The sequence below is a fragment of the Rhincodon typus genome, chromosome 16 (assembly GCF_021869965.1).
Source record: "Rhincodon typus isolate 14 chromosome 16, sRhiTyp1.1, whole genome shotgun sequence".
Lineage (NCBI taxonomy): Eukaryota > Metazoa > Chordata > Chondrichthyes > Orectolobiformes > Rhincodontidae > Rhincodon > Rhincodon typus.
The window spans coordinates 26,513,032-26,528,362 of NC_063347.1; the positions used below are offsets into that span (position 1 = coordinate 26,513,032).

Below are 15,331 nucleotides of genomic sequence, written 5' to 3' on the forward strand. Positions count from 1 at the left end.
ACCCTTCTTCAGAAAACATTTTCTGAAGAAGGGTCTCGACCCGAAACATCAGCTTTCCTGCTCCTCTGATGCTGCTTGGCCTCCTGTGTTCATCCAGCTCTACACCTTGTTATCTCAGAACCACCAAGCAGCTGACTGGTGTATCTTACCAACTAGCTACCTGTTTTTGTCTCCGGATGGGTTTAATAACTTAAACTGGTCATCTTGTTTAAGTCTCAATGCTTCTATTTTAAGTTTGAGTTATCACTTTATTTAGTTATTAATTTAAATATTCATTTCTAAAGCCTTTTTCAAAGCCAACAGAGAGCCCCCCTACAGGGGAACCTGGGGTAAGATGCAAAAGTGTTCCCCAATGTTTACTTGCATGAATGTTTTCGTTCTTTTGAATTTTCTCTTACTAATTTTAAACCAAAGTGTGTTCCTAAATTTCAGCCTTTGAGTTACTCATGTCAATTGTCTTTGATATAAATATTGTCGAATAGACTGTTTGATTCCATAATAAATTTTCAGATTTATGTTGATCACAACTGACCATTTAAGACTTTTAAAAAAAAACTGGTTGTAATAGGAAACATAAATATTCTGAAAATTTACCTATTGTCGCATGAAGTCTTTTAGAGCTCTCTGTGCTGACACAGTTAAGTATGGGAAAATAATTGTGGCACACTTTGAATTCCTTTGTGATTAACTTTCTGATTGTGGTCTCTCTGTTTTGTCTTAAAATCTTTTTAAAGCATTTATTATATTTTCTTGTGAATTGATTTTAATTGAATTTGCATACAATTACCTTTAGAGTTCAGAGGAAAGTTCCAGAATTTCGATTACCTTCTTCCGTCTCTTCCGTGTAATGCGATTGGTCAAACTACTGAGTCGTGGTGAAGGCATACGCACATTGTTATGGACTTTCATCAAGTCCTTTCAGGTATCTATGCAGTTTTATCCTTGTAATCAGGGAATTAATTGATATTATTATATATGCATATCAAAAAAGACCAATCAATGTTTGCTATGTCTAATTCAGGCTAACTACAGCAGATGTGTATTCATTTTTTTAAGTGTCCTGTACAGCCTCAAATGTCAGCCATTTAACTAAAAGACCCAAGTAATATTTGACAAAAATAAATCCTATTGCATGGACTATGGAGATGTTGCATGAGTACTGACAACATTGCTAATTTTAATACTCAAATAACGTTCAGTTCTACTCATCCTTTGATTGTAGAATTGTAGATTCCAAGGGAATGTATCCAATGCACATCACTTTCACCTTCACACTGGATCTTTCACTGAAGTCCTCTACTTGAGGACTTTTTTGAGGAATTTGAGAAATCCCCTTTTCAAAACTGAGTTGCAAATCAGAATATGGCATAGTGAAGTAACTCCACGAAGGACAGTACCCTGTCACCAAGTCACCCTTTATTTACACATGCATAGTACAAGACACTGACCCAGCTAGCTCAGAGCCTGCTCCGAGAGTGAACAGAACTCCTGACACTCCTGTTTATATCTGTCAACCAGGACTTCCCAATTGGACCAGGTTAACAGTCCCAACAGGGAACTCCTATGATGTCCATCTGGCTGACCAATCATTACATCCCTCTCCCTGGACATCCTGAACCTGTTCTTTTTTGTGTATCTTCCCCTGAGGCATTTTCACATCAGGTCCAGTTCCTCTAACTCTGCCTCAGATATTGACAGCATGTGCTGGACCATAGTCTGCCACTTGCACCCAGAGCAACTAGGCCAAAATTCTTCACCTTCAGGTGGTGACAGTGACAAGGATGCAACATCTGCCATGTCTATCTTGTTCTCAGAGGCTTCTTTGATGCTAGGTGGAAGGGGAGAACCCATCGGTTCTGACAGCCTCACCGGGTATGTTTTGCTGCTGCCCCATTTATGAGGTTTCAGCTTTCATGTCATCCACGTACTTGTTCAGGACCACCTCATTTACCCAAACTTTGAATGTCATGGGACATGTCATTGCGTCAACCATGCCTCTTACCCACGCAGGGCCATTCCTGTGGTTTCAACACCAAACTTCATCCCCTGAAGTAAACTGCCTCTCTCGCCTAGAGGAATCTTGTGTCAGGTATTGGCGTTCCCAATGCCATTTCACCCTCCACCCACAGCCCCGTCAGGTCTGGGAAGATCATGTTTAATCTGGTGCAGAGTCTTCTCTCCGTTAGCAACTCTGCTGGAGTTGTCTCTGTTGTTGTGTGAGGAGCGGTCCTGTAATCAAATCGGAACTGGAACAGTTTGGTATCAAGTGAAGCTGTAGGCGGTTTCTTTAAGCCTGCCTTCAAAGTTTGGACTGCTCTTTCTGACAGGCTGTTGGATGATGGATGGTATGGAGCTGTTTTTACATGCCGAATGCCATTCGACTTCAGGAAATAATTGAATTCCCTGTTGGTAAATGATGGCCTATTGTCTGTGACCAGATGCTTGCAACTTTGCAATCATCATCTCCATGTTTGACAAATGAACTCTAAACCACTTTGAATGGGCGTTCATAATGACTGAAAACATTGAGTCCATGAAAGGACCGGCATAGTCGACACGTAACTGAGTCTAGGGTTACCTGACCATTCCCACAAATATGGGGGAGCTGCTGGTGGTAATTTTTGTCCTTGTTGGCACTCTGGACATTCCCCGACCAATGAGGCTATATCAGCATCCAATCCTGGCCACCAGACATTGGTTGAGTTCAGCCAGTATCTGGCAGCGACCATTGCTCGGGACAATCATTCTTGCTCCCCATAATAATATACCTTCCTCTACAGTAATCTGATCACGCAGTTCCAAAAAGGTTTCAATTCTGGTTGTGATAGCCCTTTTGTTTCCCCCATCACCATCTGCTGTTTTCGTTTCACCAGGACAGAATCTTTTTGTGTCCACACTCTGATATTGTCAGCTATGATGGAAGCATGTCTAGAAAGTTTAAAAACAGAATGCACTCTTCCAGTGGCGGCATAACCAGTGGTGTTTCTGCCAGCGGGAGGTGGCTCACGGCATCCACATTTGCCACTTGGCCACCTGAATGATGTTCCAACTTGCAATGGTACGCAATCATTCTGAGAGGCACTGCTGAATTTGACCTGAAACTTTGGGTGGCATGACCCTGTCCTCCTTATGTAGTCCTAGCAGGAGTTTGTGGTCCATTACTTTACAAACGTATGTCCATAAAAGTATTGGTGGAATTTTCTCACATCAAAGATGATTGCTAAACCTTCCTCCTCTATCTCGGCGTACCTTCGTTTGGCATCAGCCAAAGTCCGGGAAACATGTGCTATCGGACGTTTTTCTCTGCTGGGCCACCAGTGAGCCAACACTATGCCAATACTGTATGGGGAGGCATCGCATTTCAGCAGCACATTTCACTTGGGATCATAGTGTGCCAACGCCTTAGGCAACAATAGTTTCTTCTTCACTTCCGTAAAGGCTACATTTTGGCTATGAGACAATTTCCAAGGCTGACCCTTTTTCAGTAACCTTGGAGAAATGTTTAAGCGCAATGTCCAAGTTCTCTAAATGCTGTTATTGGTCTTCCCCGTTATTAGCATATCGTCTAGATAAATGGCAACTTGGTGTAGACCTCGTAAAATGTTCTCATTGTTTGCTGGAAAATGTCACAGGCTGATGATACCCCAAAAGGTAATCTCCTATATTAGTACAAACCCTTAATGGTATTAACTAATTGTAGCTTACATCTGGGAATCTTCCTGTAATCGTAATTGCAAATATGCATGGCTCATGTCCAGCTTCGTGAAGGACGGTCCTCCTGCCAGTTTTGCATATAAGTCCTCTATGTGAAGGATTGGGTATTTTTCCAGCTGTGGGAAATGATTTACTGTTTGTTTAAAATGCCCCCCCAAAGGAGAACTGATCCATCGGGCTTCATGGTCGGTATGACCAGTGCTGCCATGATGCAAACTGGACTGGTTTGATGATTCCTTCGCTTTCAGCCTCCTGATTTTGCCTCTACTTATGCATGTAAGGTAAATGGCAGGCCTTGCAGAATCATGGATTTTCTTCTCGGTCAACATGTAAGGTGGCCTTAGCCTCTTTGATAGTCCATAGATCTTCCTGAGAAACTTTCGGGAAAGTAATTACTACTTCACTCGGGCAGCCTTTTTCTAATCGAAAAATGTTGAGCCAGTCAAGTTGAATCTTTCTCAACCAATTTCACCCCGTTAAACTTGGGCCCGAGCCTTTTACTACAACCAGTGGTAACTGAACCAGGTGCTTCTCATTAGTAGCCAGACGGAAGTTGTACACTTAATCAGTAGCGGTTCCCCGTATAGGTTCTAAGTTTAGAGTCCAGAGCGAATGTTGCTAAAGACTGGTTCCTCAATCACTGATTTAGCTGCACCAATATTGGCCTCCATTAGAACTGGGTAACCATTTAACCAGACATTTATTTTGATTGGTTCTGATTTGGATGTTGCTAAGAAATTTAACTGTTCCAAACCAGGTATAGGTGGACTTTCCAGGGTGTGCACTCTCCTGGATACCAGCCTTTGAGTTCTCTTACTCAATTCAGGCCGAGTGGGACTCTTTTGCTGCCTCAAGTCCACATCCCGGCAGCAGCTACAATGGCCTACTCTCCAGGATCTTTGAGAAAATTATATATGTTTGTCTGACGCTTGGCTTTGTTTTGGGGTTTTGCTATGGGCTGACCTGGAGCCCCTCTGTTCAGGATATATCCTGAGTGAGGCTATGCCATTGTTTTCACGTAAGTATGGCTGCTCAAGCTCAGTTGGCCTGGCGAAAGTGTCCATTTCTGTCAGAATACCCTGTAATTCATAAGCTCCAATGACAGCATTTTCTAATGACATAGCCAGTTGTAGTGCTTATTTGAAGTCAAGTTGGTCTTCAGTTAGTAGGTGCTTTTGTATGGTCACATCATTAATCCCACATACATGTTTGCCCAAATAATATCTTCCACCTTGGGATTTTTCATAGTTGCATTCAACTCTAGTACTTCAGTATTGCTACCTGGCCTTGTTTGGATGTCCACCCAATCCAGCTATCCAATTACTCTGCAATTCCTCCATTTTAGTTTTGGAAGCCACTACATCTGTTGTGCGGCTGTACTTTGACTAGTAGCAATGGGGCTAACATCATCTAAAGAACATTGCTGATACAAAGTGACGCTTAATTCATTCTAACTGATTTCCAAATCAATGTACTTGAAAGTTCCAGAAGTCTGACTTCCAATTTTAAATTCTGCCTTTAAGCCAATTTATGACAGTGTTTTCAATTTCACTGCTCTCACCCACCAGAAAAATAATTAGGTGCATCATAAAGATGCCTGCAAACTGCCCTTTATGGTGATAATAAAACATGTCATGCTTTTAACTGACGACAACCCAATTTTTATAATGACAAAGCTTGCTGAGAAGTATCAAACTTGAGAGGCATCACTTAGGACGTATACACATTGATTCACTGTGTTTGTGTCTTTTTTTGGAGGATGCAGAAACATTTCCCTCTTGAGCTGATCTCCCTGCAGAAATGCAGGTTTAATGTCAGCTGATCTACACTCCCAAGCATTTATTGCAACCGAAAGCAATAAAATTTTCAAAATTACTTTTCCTGCCGGTGATTCTACTTTTATATCTTGATGCCTCGGTGTTTTGATTTTCAGATGCTTGTGTTAGTAGCCTTATTTTACACCTATAAAACCCATCAGAAGACAGCTTTTCTATGCATATCCACCTGTGTGATATGGCTAGCTGTCTCCTACGTGACATCTCTGTGTACATCCCAAATTCTCTCCAGCTTTGGTTATTGTTGCTTGACATATTTCATTAACTGATCACATGGGCTTCTGTGTCTGGTGGTATTCCTGGTTTGTACTATTATTTTTTGTCCTTTTTAAACGACACCTCTATTTTGCCTTCTATCTTTTTGTGGACTGCTACTGTTTGAAACTGCCCCACACCCCAATTAATATGATTTCTTTCAACAGTTAAAATATCTTTCTACGTAGGGCATGTTTGTTCCCAGACTGACTGTTTAAGCTTACACTGTCTTTTGTTGCCTTCCATCTTGTGCTTCATGTTCCCAATCTATTGGGCTGACTTCCTATCCTTCATCCTGTACACTAATTCATCTTCTATAATTTTCAGTGGCCTTCCCTGATAATAGTTGTGTCTCTCCATTGATAAACCCCTTCCAGTAAATATTTTGCTTTCGTGCCCATAACTTTCAGATATCCTTTGAGGCCAATGGCCTCATATTGATCATCAGAACACATCCGTCCAACATCAGACAAACCGGCAATTGTGGTAGTTTGATCCTCATGGCTATGCAGCATTTGAGTATGGGAAACACCTAGCTCTTCATTTATTTTCTGTAACTCCTTCAGAATCTGAAAACTTGCAATCCATACCTAGCAACTTTGTAAAAGGTACCTGAACAGTCTGTACAATTAATATTTTTCCATCTTTACCAATAACTTTCCCCAGACTTCTCCATTCTGCTCTATTATAATAAACCATAAGCCCCTGATTGAATGTAGTTTCTGTTGACCAAATTTAAATCTAATAGCTCACCAAATTCTTTCTAAGACTTCAACTTCAATTAAAATCTATCTGCCTGCATGCTGCACATTAAAATGCTTCAAAGAAATAGAACTATAAAGGTAGCCCCTGCCAAACTAGGGACTGATCACTTGTTATTGACGGAACTTTAGAATTCCTACCAAAAAAAACTGACTGATAGGGACTATATCCTCCAGCCACCTTCAACAAATTCTTAGTATTTGCAGCCCACACTTACGGAGATGATAATTTACTGTTTGCTGATCTGCCACAATTTTATGAATTATTTGATCTATTACCACCTGGTTCCTTTCACATACCTCATTATTAAAAGGGTTTTTTGCTTCCATATTTATAAGTATGATGTTCATATTTGCACATACAACTCTAAATTAACTATTCAGAAACCCTCCGCCCCCACACCAATGCCATCAATGATTCAAGACTGATCGAATTCATTTTCCATTTATTATCTGCACTTGTTTTCTTTACAACGTATTATTGTTGACTGACAAAACTGGGTTGCTAAATCTATAAAATATAAAATAAGAATGGCACAGTTGCTCAATGATAGTGCTAGGGACCCAGGTTCAATTCCAGCCTCGGGCTACTGTCTGTGTGGAGTTAGCACATTCTGCTCATGTCTGTGTGGGTTTCCTCCGGGTGCTCCAGTTTCCTCCCACAGTCCAGAAATGTGTGTGTTAAGTGGTTTGGCAGTGCTAAATTGCCCATAGTGTTCAGGGATGTGCAGGTTAGGCGGATTAGGATTATAGGAATAGGGTAGGGGGGGTGGGCTTGGATGGGGTGCTCTTCGAAAGGTCAGTGTGGACTTGGACAGAATAGTCTGGTTCCACACTGGAGGGATTCTATGAACGTTTATTTTCTTTATTCCCTACCTTCAAATCCATTGCTACTACCTCTTTGAAATCCCTCACTGGGACAGACTTTATTTAGGCCATAACAGTTTTCTCTTCTACGAGTTTACCATACTCCCTATTCCTTATTTCCTGCATCTTTTACTAAAATTTTTATCCTTTTAGAGAATGGATATGCAAATAGCCCATGAAATTTTAACACCGTTAACTTTTTGTCTTCTAAATTTGTCAGATACATTAGGGACATTTAAGCGACTCTTGGATAGGCACATGGATGATAGTAAAATGTAGGGTATGCAGGGTGGTTTGATCTTAGAATAGGATAATAGGTCGGCACAACATTGTGGGCCGAAGAGCCTGTACTGTGTTGTACTGTTCTATGTTCTGTGTTCGAAATTTCTACCCTTGACGTTGATAACAGGTTATGTTTCATGAAAGGCATACAATCATGTCACGATTGTGTAAATTGCAGATTTTTCAATACAATAGCTTTGTTTATTTTCACATCTAGTTTCACCAGTGCATCTTCATTGATGGCTTACTTAATAGCAATGGCATTTCACATCTCTGCAAGTGAGTCAGTTAGCTTAGTAAGCTGGACGCCTGGTTCGCCTGATGCAGAGTAATGTCATACATGGGTTCAATTCCTACACTGGCTGAGTTTACCATGAAGGACTCTCTTTGTCAACCTTTCCCTTGCCTAGGTGTGGCGACCCTCAGGCTAAACCATGGTTGTCTCTCTCTGATGAGAGGTCGGTTCTCTGGGACTATGATAACTTTGCATATTTTACATCTGTGCTAAGAAGAGGTTCGATTCTAGCTATTTTACAGGGAATGGTTACACTTTTCAAAGATTTTCATGTGTTTTTCATTCCCAAATCTGAAACTGGTGAAACTCATCTTCTTTATCTGAATCCTTATTACTCAGAGGCTAACATTTTAGCCAGTCTATTCCACACACTCTAAACTTACATCCACTGTGCAATTGATAGACTCTGCCACCGCTGGTCAAAACTTCTTTTCATCAATGTAATGCAGTCTCTTTGATCAGTATGTCCATCTTCTTCTCCCAATTTTTCTGTTTCATGTTGAGATTTATATCAGTTAGGATCGTTTATAACACAGCGATACTATGAGTTAAGTCTTAAACATTGATCAGACCCTGAGCATTCCTGGGGTTCATTCCCTTTTTGTAAATCCCAAATTTTGTTTGGTTCACAAAATGATGAATAATATTATTGTCCTAATTTCTATTAGTTATAGTTCTAATTGGGCTGTAGGCTTCCGAGAAGGAATATGAGGTGGTGCTCCTCCAGTTTGTGGGTGGTGTCATTGTGACACTGGAGGAGGCCTAGGATGGATATATTCCACCTCGGGAGCCGACAGCCTGATGGTCGAAGCATGGAATTCACCAGTTTTAAAATCTCCTGATCCCCGGCCTCATCCCATGTCCAAGCCTCCCTCTCATCCCTGCTTCCTTGACCTGACACAACCTGTCCATCTTCCCTCCCACCTATCCACCCCACCCAGGGAGTGGGAGGGGGTGTTAAAATCATGGTGACTGAAAGGTGTTGTCATTTGTCGTGTACAGAGCGCAGATGCTCTACGAAATGGTCTTCAAATCTACACTTGGTCTCACCGATGTAGAGGAGGCCCCATTGGGCGCAGTGGATGCAGTAGATCGAGTTGATGGATGTGCAGGTGAACCATTGTCTGATATGGAGGGTTTGTTTTGGGCCCTGAGTGAAGGTGAGGGGGGAGATGTATCGGCAGGTGTAGCACTTCCTGCAGTTGCAGGGAAAGGTGCAGGGTGTAGTGGGGTTAGTGGGGAGTGTGGAGCGGATGAGGGAGTCAAGGAGAGAGCAGTCCCTATAAAAGGCATATAGGGGTGGGGAAGGAAATATCGCTTTGGTTGTGGGGTTGGATTGTAGGCGCCGGATGTGGTGGAGAATGATACACTGGATGTGGAAGTTGGTGGTGTGGTATGTGAGGACAAAGGGGATTCTATCTTTATTTTTGTTGGGGGGAGGGGATGTGAGGGCAGAAGTGCGGGAAATGCAAGAGATGCAGTTGAGGGCATTTTTGATCACCAGAGGGGGTAAGTTAGGGTTCTTGAAATAGGAGGATATCTAGGATGTGCGGGAGTGGAACGCCCCATCTTTAGAGCAGCGGAGGCAGAGGAATTGGGAGTAGGGGATCGCATTCTTGGATGGGTGAGAGGAGGTGTAGTCAGGTCGCTGTGGAAGTCGGTGGGTGAGAACTAGATGTCGGTTTCGAGCCTGTTTCCAGATATGGAGATGAAGAAGTCCAGGAAGGAGAGGGAGGAATTGGAGATGGTCCAGGTGAATTTGAGGTTTGGGTGAAAGGTGTTAGTAATGTTGATGAACTGTCCAAGCTCCTTGTGGGAGCATGAGGCAGCGCCAATACAGTCGTTAGTGCTGCACTCTGTACGTGATAAACGACAACACTTTCTGGTCACCAACCATTTTAAATCCCCCTCCCACTCCCTGGGTGACATGTCCATCCTGGGCCTCCTCCAGTGTCACAATGACACCACTCGCAAACTGGAGGAGCAACACCTCATATTCCGTCTTGGGACCCTACAGCCCAATGGCCTAAAGATGGAATTCACCAATTTTAAAATCTCCCCACCCCCAGCCTCATCCCATGTCCAAGCCTCCCTTTCATCCCCGCCTCCTTGAACTGACACAACCTGTCCATCTTCTCTCCCACCTATCCATCCCACCCATCCCATTGACCAATCCCCACCATTGCCTACTTGCACTCAACTATCACCATCCCACCTACCTTCCCCAGCCCACCCCTCCTTTCTCTATCTATTTCCCAGCTCCCTTTCCCCTTCCCCATTTCTGAAGAGGGTCCCAACCCGAAACATCAACTTTCCTGCTCATCTGATGCTGCCTGGCCTGCTGTGCTCCTATGGCTCCACAATGTGTTGTCTCTGACTCCAGCATCTTCAGTTTTTGCTATTTCTGAGGTCAAGAACAGTGTTACTTAAATGTGGGATTCAACATAGCGATGGGAAAGTCCTTTGTAGTCATTTATTGCATTGTTTTATTTTGGTGTGAAGTGGTAGAATGGGATGCTGTGAGATCTAGCTAATAAGTAACCTCCATTCACCTGTAGCTTTGAAAACCCTGTTGTGGGGAATGCCGGAGAGAAAGATAGTCTTGTTGAAGTGAAAAGGCCTTTTTTTCTAAAGTCTGACAGCAAAGCAAGCTATATTAAGATAATAGAAGATATGAGGTTGTGTTTCCTGTGACCAGATCCTGAGAACAGGTCAGGAAGAAATCTGCTGGAATGCAAAAGGTTGCAAGGTATGTGTACTGAAGTTTTGCTTAATTTCACAGTGGCAAAATGCTTCAACTGCTTCACTGTAGTCCCGTAGTCAGCTGTCACATAGGAATTCCCATCAATAGATGTAGGTATAGATGATGGGATTATGTCTCAGAGCAATGCTGTGCTAACCAGGCATCCAACTAAAATGGCCCACACAGAAAGCATGCAGAAATATAAGCAGCTACCACTAGCAGTCAGTTTCATGACCATTTGATAACCCACTAACGGATGTTGAGAGCTTCCACCATCACTGATATGTGTTGGCAGCAGTCCCTAGCCCTCAGAATTAAGGATGGTGTTTTTCGTGTGACTGAGAAGCCCACCCTTGCATCCTCAAGTGTTTCTGTCGTGGGAAGGCAACATTGTGTGGGAGAATGGAATTTGCAGGCCAGGATTGGCTTCCTTCTCTTTCTCTGCTGCTATTCAGCCTTGCAGTCAAGTTGCTGAGCTAAGTGACTTGTGCATTGATGGGTCAGGAAGTGCCATGCTGAGTGGTTAGCAGCTAGTGTTGTCAATGCTTTCAGGTGACATTGAGTATATCCTTATACCTTTTCCTTTGGCTGCCTTTTGAGCAATGGCCAATGGAAGGAGTCCACCTGAAAATTAATGAATAGATGTAAAAAATAATATATTTCTTATTGACATGCAGGTAGTGCCTAAGAAAAACAATTTCTGAAAATATTAGTATATATCTTGTGATTATTCTGTTGTCGTTGTAACTGCTTTTATGCAATCTAATCTGGTAAAAATATTCTTTTTCTCAGGCTCTTCCGTATGTTGCCCTTCTTATAGCCATGCTGTTTTTCATCTATGCCGTAATTGGCATGCAGGTAAACGTTTTACTGGATGAAATCCTGGTGAAATTATCAAAATGTTTTCATTCTGTGTCTTATTGATAACTGTAATTCATTGAAAGTAAGGCATAAGTTAGTTGGAAATAACTGCAACTTAAGATTTTTAAAGTTTGTAAATTAAAGGGTTATTTATCATCTGAGCTCTAGTGATTTAACTTGATTTCAATTTCACTGATATAGAAGTGAGTAAGTTTTATTTGTCCAGACTTGAATGAGAAACAGAAAACTATCAATCATAGTTAACTGTTCACAATGTAGTGACAAAGTAGTTGTGTTTAATAGTGACTAAAGATTATTACCTGTTTTCCAGATTTTTGGCAAAGTTGCCTTGCAAGATCATACACAGATAAACAGAAATAACAACTTTCAGACCTTTTTCCAGTCTGTTCTACTTCTTTTCAGGTACAGAGCTAATCCTACCATTTTGATTAAATGTCACTATTTATTCATTTTATTTTGAAATGTCAATGTGATCGGTTGTTCCATCCATCCACCTAAAATGTGACATCCTCTTGACCATTATCTGACTCACCTTTGATGTCTGTTACCCTTCTCAACTATTAACAAATCCCCCACAACTACCAGCTACTATTCCTGCAGACTCCTCATCATCAACTGTTCACAACCTCTTTTGGTCTCCCATTCTGACAATTGATACTGTTGGCCTCACAATCAGGACTCATCCAAATCTCATGCAAACCCCAATGTGCCTCACTCTCTGTGACAGTCACACCTCACAATTTCTTTACTCTGTAGACCTATTGTGAAGTGGTCCCACGTATCGTTCAAAAACTCTGCTAGCCCTGGAAGACACAACATAAGTTTATTTTGTTCAAGTATTTAATTGTTTGCTCTTCTCAAACAGGCTTTCGCACCTGCAGAAGCTACAAGCTAATCAGCAGGCTGGCAGCTTTCCAGGCTCAGCAATGTCATCAGAAGCAGTGGCTACTTCTGGAACTGTAGCAAACCCATACTATCCCCAATGGGGGAGGCCTGGGATACCTGCCACTGGAGTCAGGAAATTCGGGGACTAAACATGGTCTGGAAAAGGGTTGAGCTTATCCCAAGCGCAGTGGGTCAATGGCCCATGCAGCTGCGGAGCCTTCCATTGGTCACATAGTGCCAAATCAGGAGAGACCCCGTTTCCCACTCTGCATCCCTGAACTAGCAAAGAGTCACCAGGTTGGGAACACACCCTGATGGCAGCAAGAATAGTTCTTGAAGTTGCCCATTGATTGCCCACTTGAGGGCCTTGATGTATCAAGTCTGGAAAGTGCACTCACCATGTACTCTGCCATTGATCAAGTGTCAACAGAGGTGAGAAGACAATAAGCACAGCACCTCCCACTATCCCACTTGATTTTTATACCACCACATAAAATTACAAAAATTGACTCTGTAGTAATTAAGTAAAATAATCATAATTTGCCAAGTCTTATATTTCGAACCTACGAGTATGATGATACTCAACAATTTTGTCAAATCATGAATTTCAAATATTTGACCTAATAGAACACTGCAAAGAAGCAGTTTGCTTGATTATTTTCAGATGGGTGTCATGGTGGTTCAGTGGTAGAACTGTCTCACAGCACCAAGGACTCGATTGTCTGAATGGAGTTTGCATATTCTCCCTGTGTCAGTGTGGGTTTCCTCTGAGTACTCCAGTTTACTCCCATAGTCTAAGGATGTGCAGGTTAGGTGGATTGGTCATGCTGAATTGCCCCCAGTGTCCAGGGATGTGCAGGTTGGTTGGATTAGCCATGGAGGATGCAGGGTTACAGCGATAGGGTAGGGGGTAGGTCTGGGTGGGGTGTACTTTGGAGGGTTGGTTTGGACTCGATGGGCCAAATAGCCTGCTTCTACACTGTAGGGTTTCTATGATTTTATGATAATTGTGGTTGGGACTTAGTGCTTTGTGGACCAAGTGTGATGCAGGGAACTTTAGGGGCAACTAGCTCCGTGTCTCCACAGCAAGAAAGCTTTAAGGACCAAGCACCAATTAGATACTTAAGTGCTGTTCAATGAGCTATTCATCCAATCAGGAGTCTCGCAATAAATATTCCACAGTGGCTGAGGCTGCTGTTCAATGAGAGGCTGGCAGACTTGTAGCTAAAGAATGTTGATGGAGGTCTGGGCAGTGGTGCTGTGAAGAGTTGTACCAGTGAGCAAGTGAGTGTTGTTTTTGGAAAGCTCATGATGTGAGGACTTACTGTATGAGAGAGTATCATAGGCAAGGGCAGGTGGGTAGCTTTCAGCTGCCACTCCTGCTCCCATATCTGCTCTCTGTCATTAGACTGAAGCAAATGAAATGCCATCCCCAACCAAGCAGGCAGGCGCTGTGGTTTCCCTGTCAGGAAAGCAGCCATATTTTCCACCTGCTGGGAAGGCAGATAATTGGCCTTGTGGCAGCTTGAGCCCTTTGTGTGGCCATTGGTTGACTGCTAAGGGCCTTAATTAGTGGCAGGTGGAGAAGGTCATCCTCAAACCTTTTACCCCAGATGTAATTGGTGAGATTATGAGAAGTGTCACATATCTCATTAGGTGGCAAGCAGCACAATTTTGCCCCAGATATAGAATCTTAAGTATGCCAAATAATATGCAAGGATGATCTGGTGTTTTCCATAAACATTCAGAAAATGAAGACCACAGAGATGATGAAAAAAATACTGTTTAATAACAACAATTTGTAACATAATAATATTCCCTGATATGCTTTATAAGAGCAATTTTCAAACACAATTTGACAGTAAGCCACATAAGGGATAGTAGAATTAGTGATGAAAATGTTGGTTGAAGAAGTTGGTTTTCAGGTGCTTCTCAAAGGAAGAGAAAGAATTGGGAAGTTTTAGTTAGAGGGTTACAGAGCTTCAGGCCTTGGCAGCCAAAGGGATCCTGAATAAAGTCACAATATTTTATTCAGGATCCCTCTATTGAGATTAAGTAATCACCTTATGTGTGAAAGGTTCACATCATTTCTGCAGCTAACAGTCTGCTGAACGTTGTCCTCAACTTCAGCTTTGATGTCATTGCACCCCTTCTAGACTGCCCACGCATTAAAACCATTACTCTTTGACCCTCTATGCACCTATAGTAGGGCTCTCAGCTCCACTCATTTAAGTATAAGGGATGCATGCAGTGTTTACGAGTACCTTCAAGACCTTTAGAGGAGGTGAGCTCTCAGCACTATTTCTCCCACCAACTTTATTTTCACTCCCTTTTTTTTCTTGTTATTGTGACACTGCCAAGGTGGGCAATGGGTGTTAATTGCAGTTTGATAAATTGTGAATCTCTGAGTCTTTTGCTGCCTAATTCAACATATGGATATGTGTATGTGAACTATTTAGTCCAGTTGATCTCATTATATCTTTATAGTGCCTCTCCACCATCATCCAGCGAGGCGGATCTGTGCTCACCGGTTTCCATTCGTAGAAATTTTCTCCCTCCGATTAGACATCTATCAGTGATTTCTCTACCATTTATGCATTGTTACCTCTGGTGTTTCCCAAAGATGACAGCCCCTTCCAACTTCTCATATGCTCGCTGTCTTGGAGTGACATCATGAGAAAACACAATGTCACTTTTCATACATACATTGACGATACACAAGTCTACCTAGCCACTGAAATAACGAGGTGTAGAGCTGGATGAACACAGCAGGCCAAGCAGCATCAGAGGAGCAGGAAAGCTGACATTTCGG

General features: G+C 42.4%; 1 protein-coding gene across 1 annotated transcript in view; it reads left to right on the forward strand.

The window, feature by feature from the left end:
- cacna1da (calcium channel, voltage-dependent, L type, alpha 1D subunit, a) overlaps positions 1-15,331 on the forward strand; it is a 504,619-nt gene that overhangs the window by 358,712 nt on the left and 130,576 nt on the right. Inside the window, exons 33-35 of the mRNA XM_048606392.1 lie at positions 796-922; positions 11,545-11,610; positions 11,945-12,036. Of these exons, the coding sequence (XP_048462349.1) occupies positions 796-922; positions 11,545-11,610; positions 11,945-12,036 (285 nt within the window). The remainder of the gene's footprint in view (positions 1-795; positions 923-11,544; positions 11,611-11,944; positions 12,037-15,331) is intronic.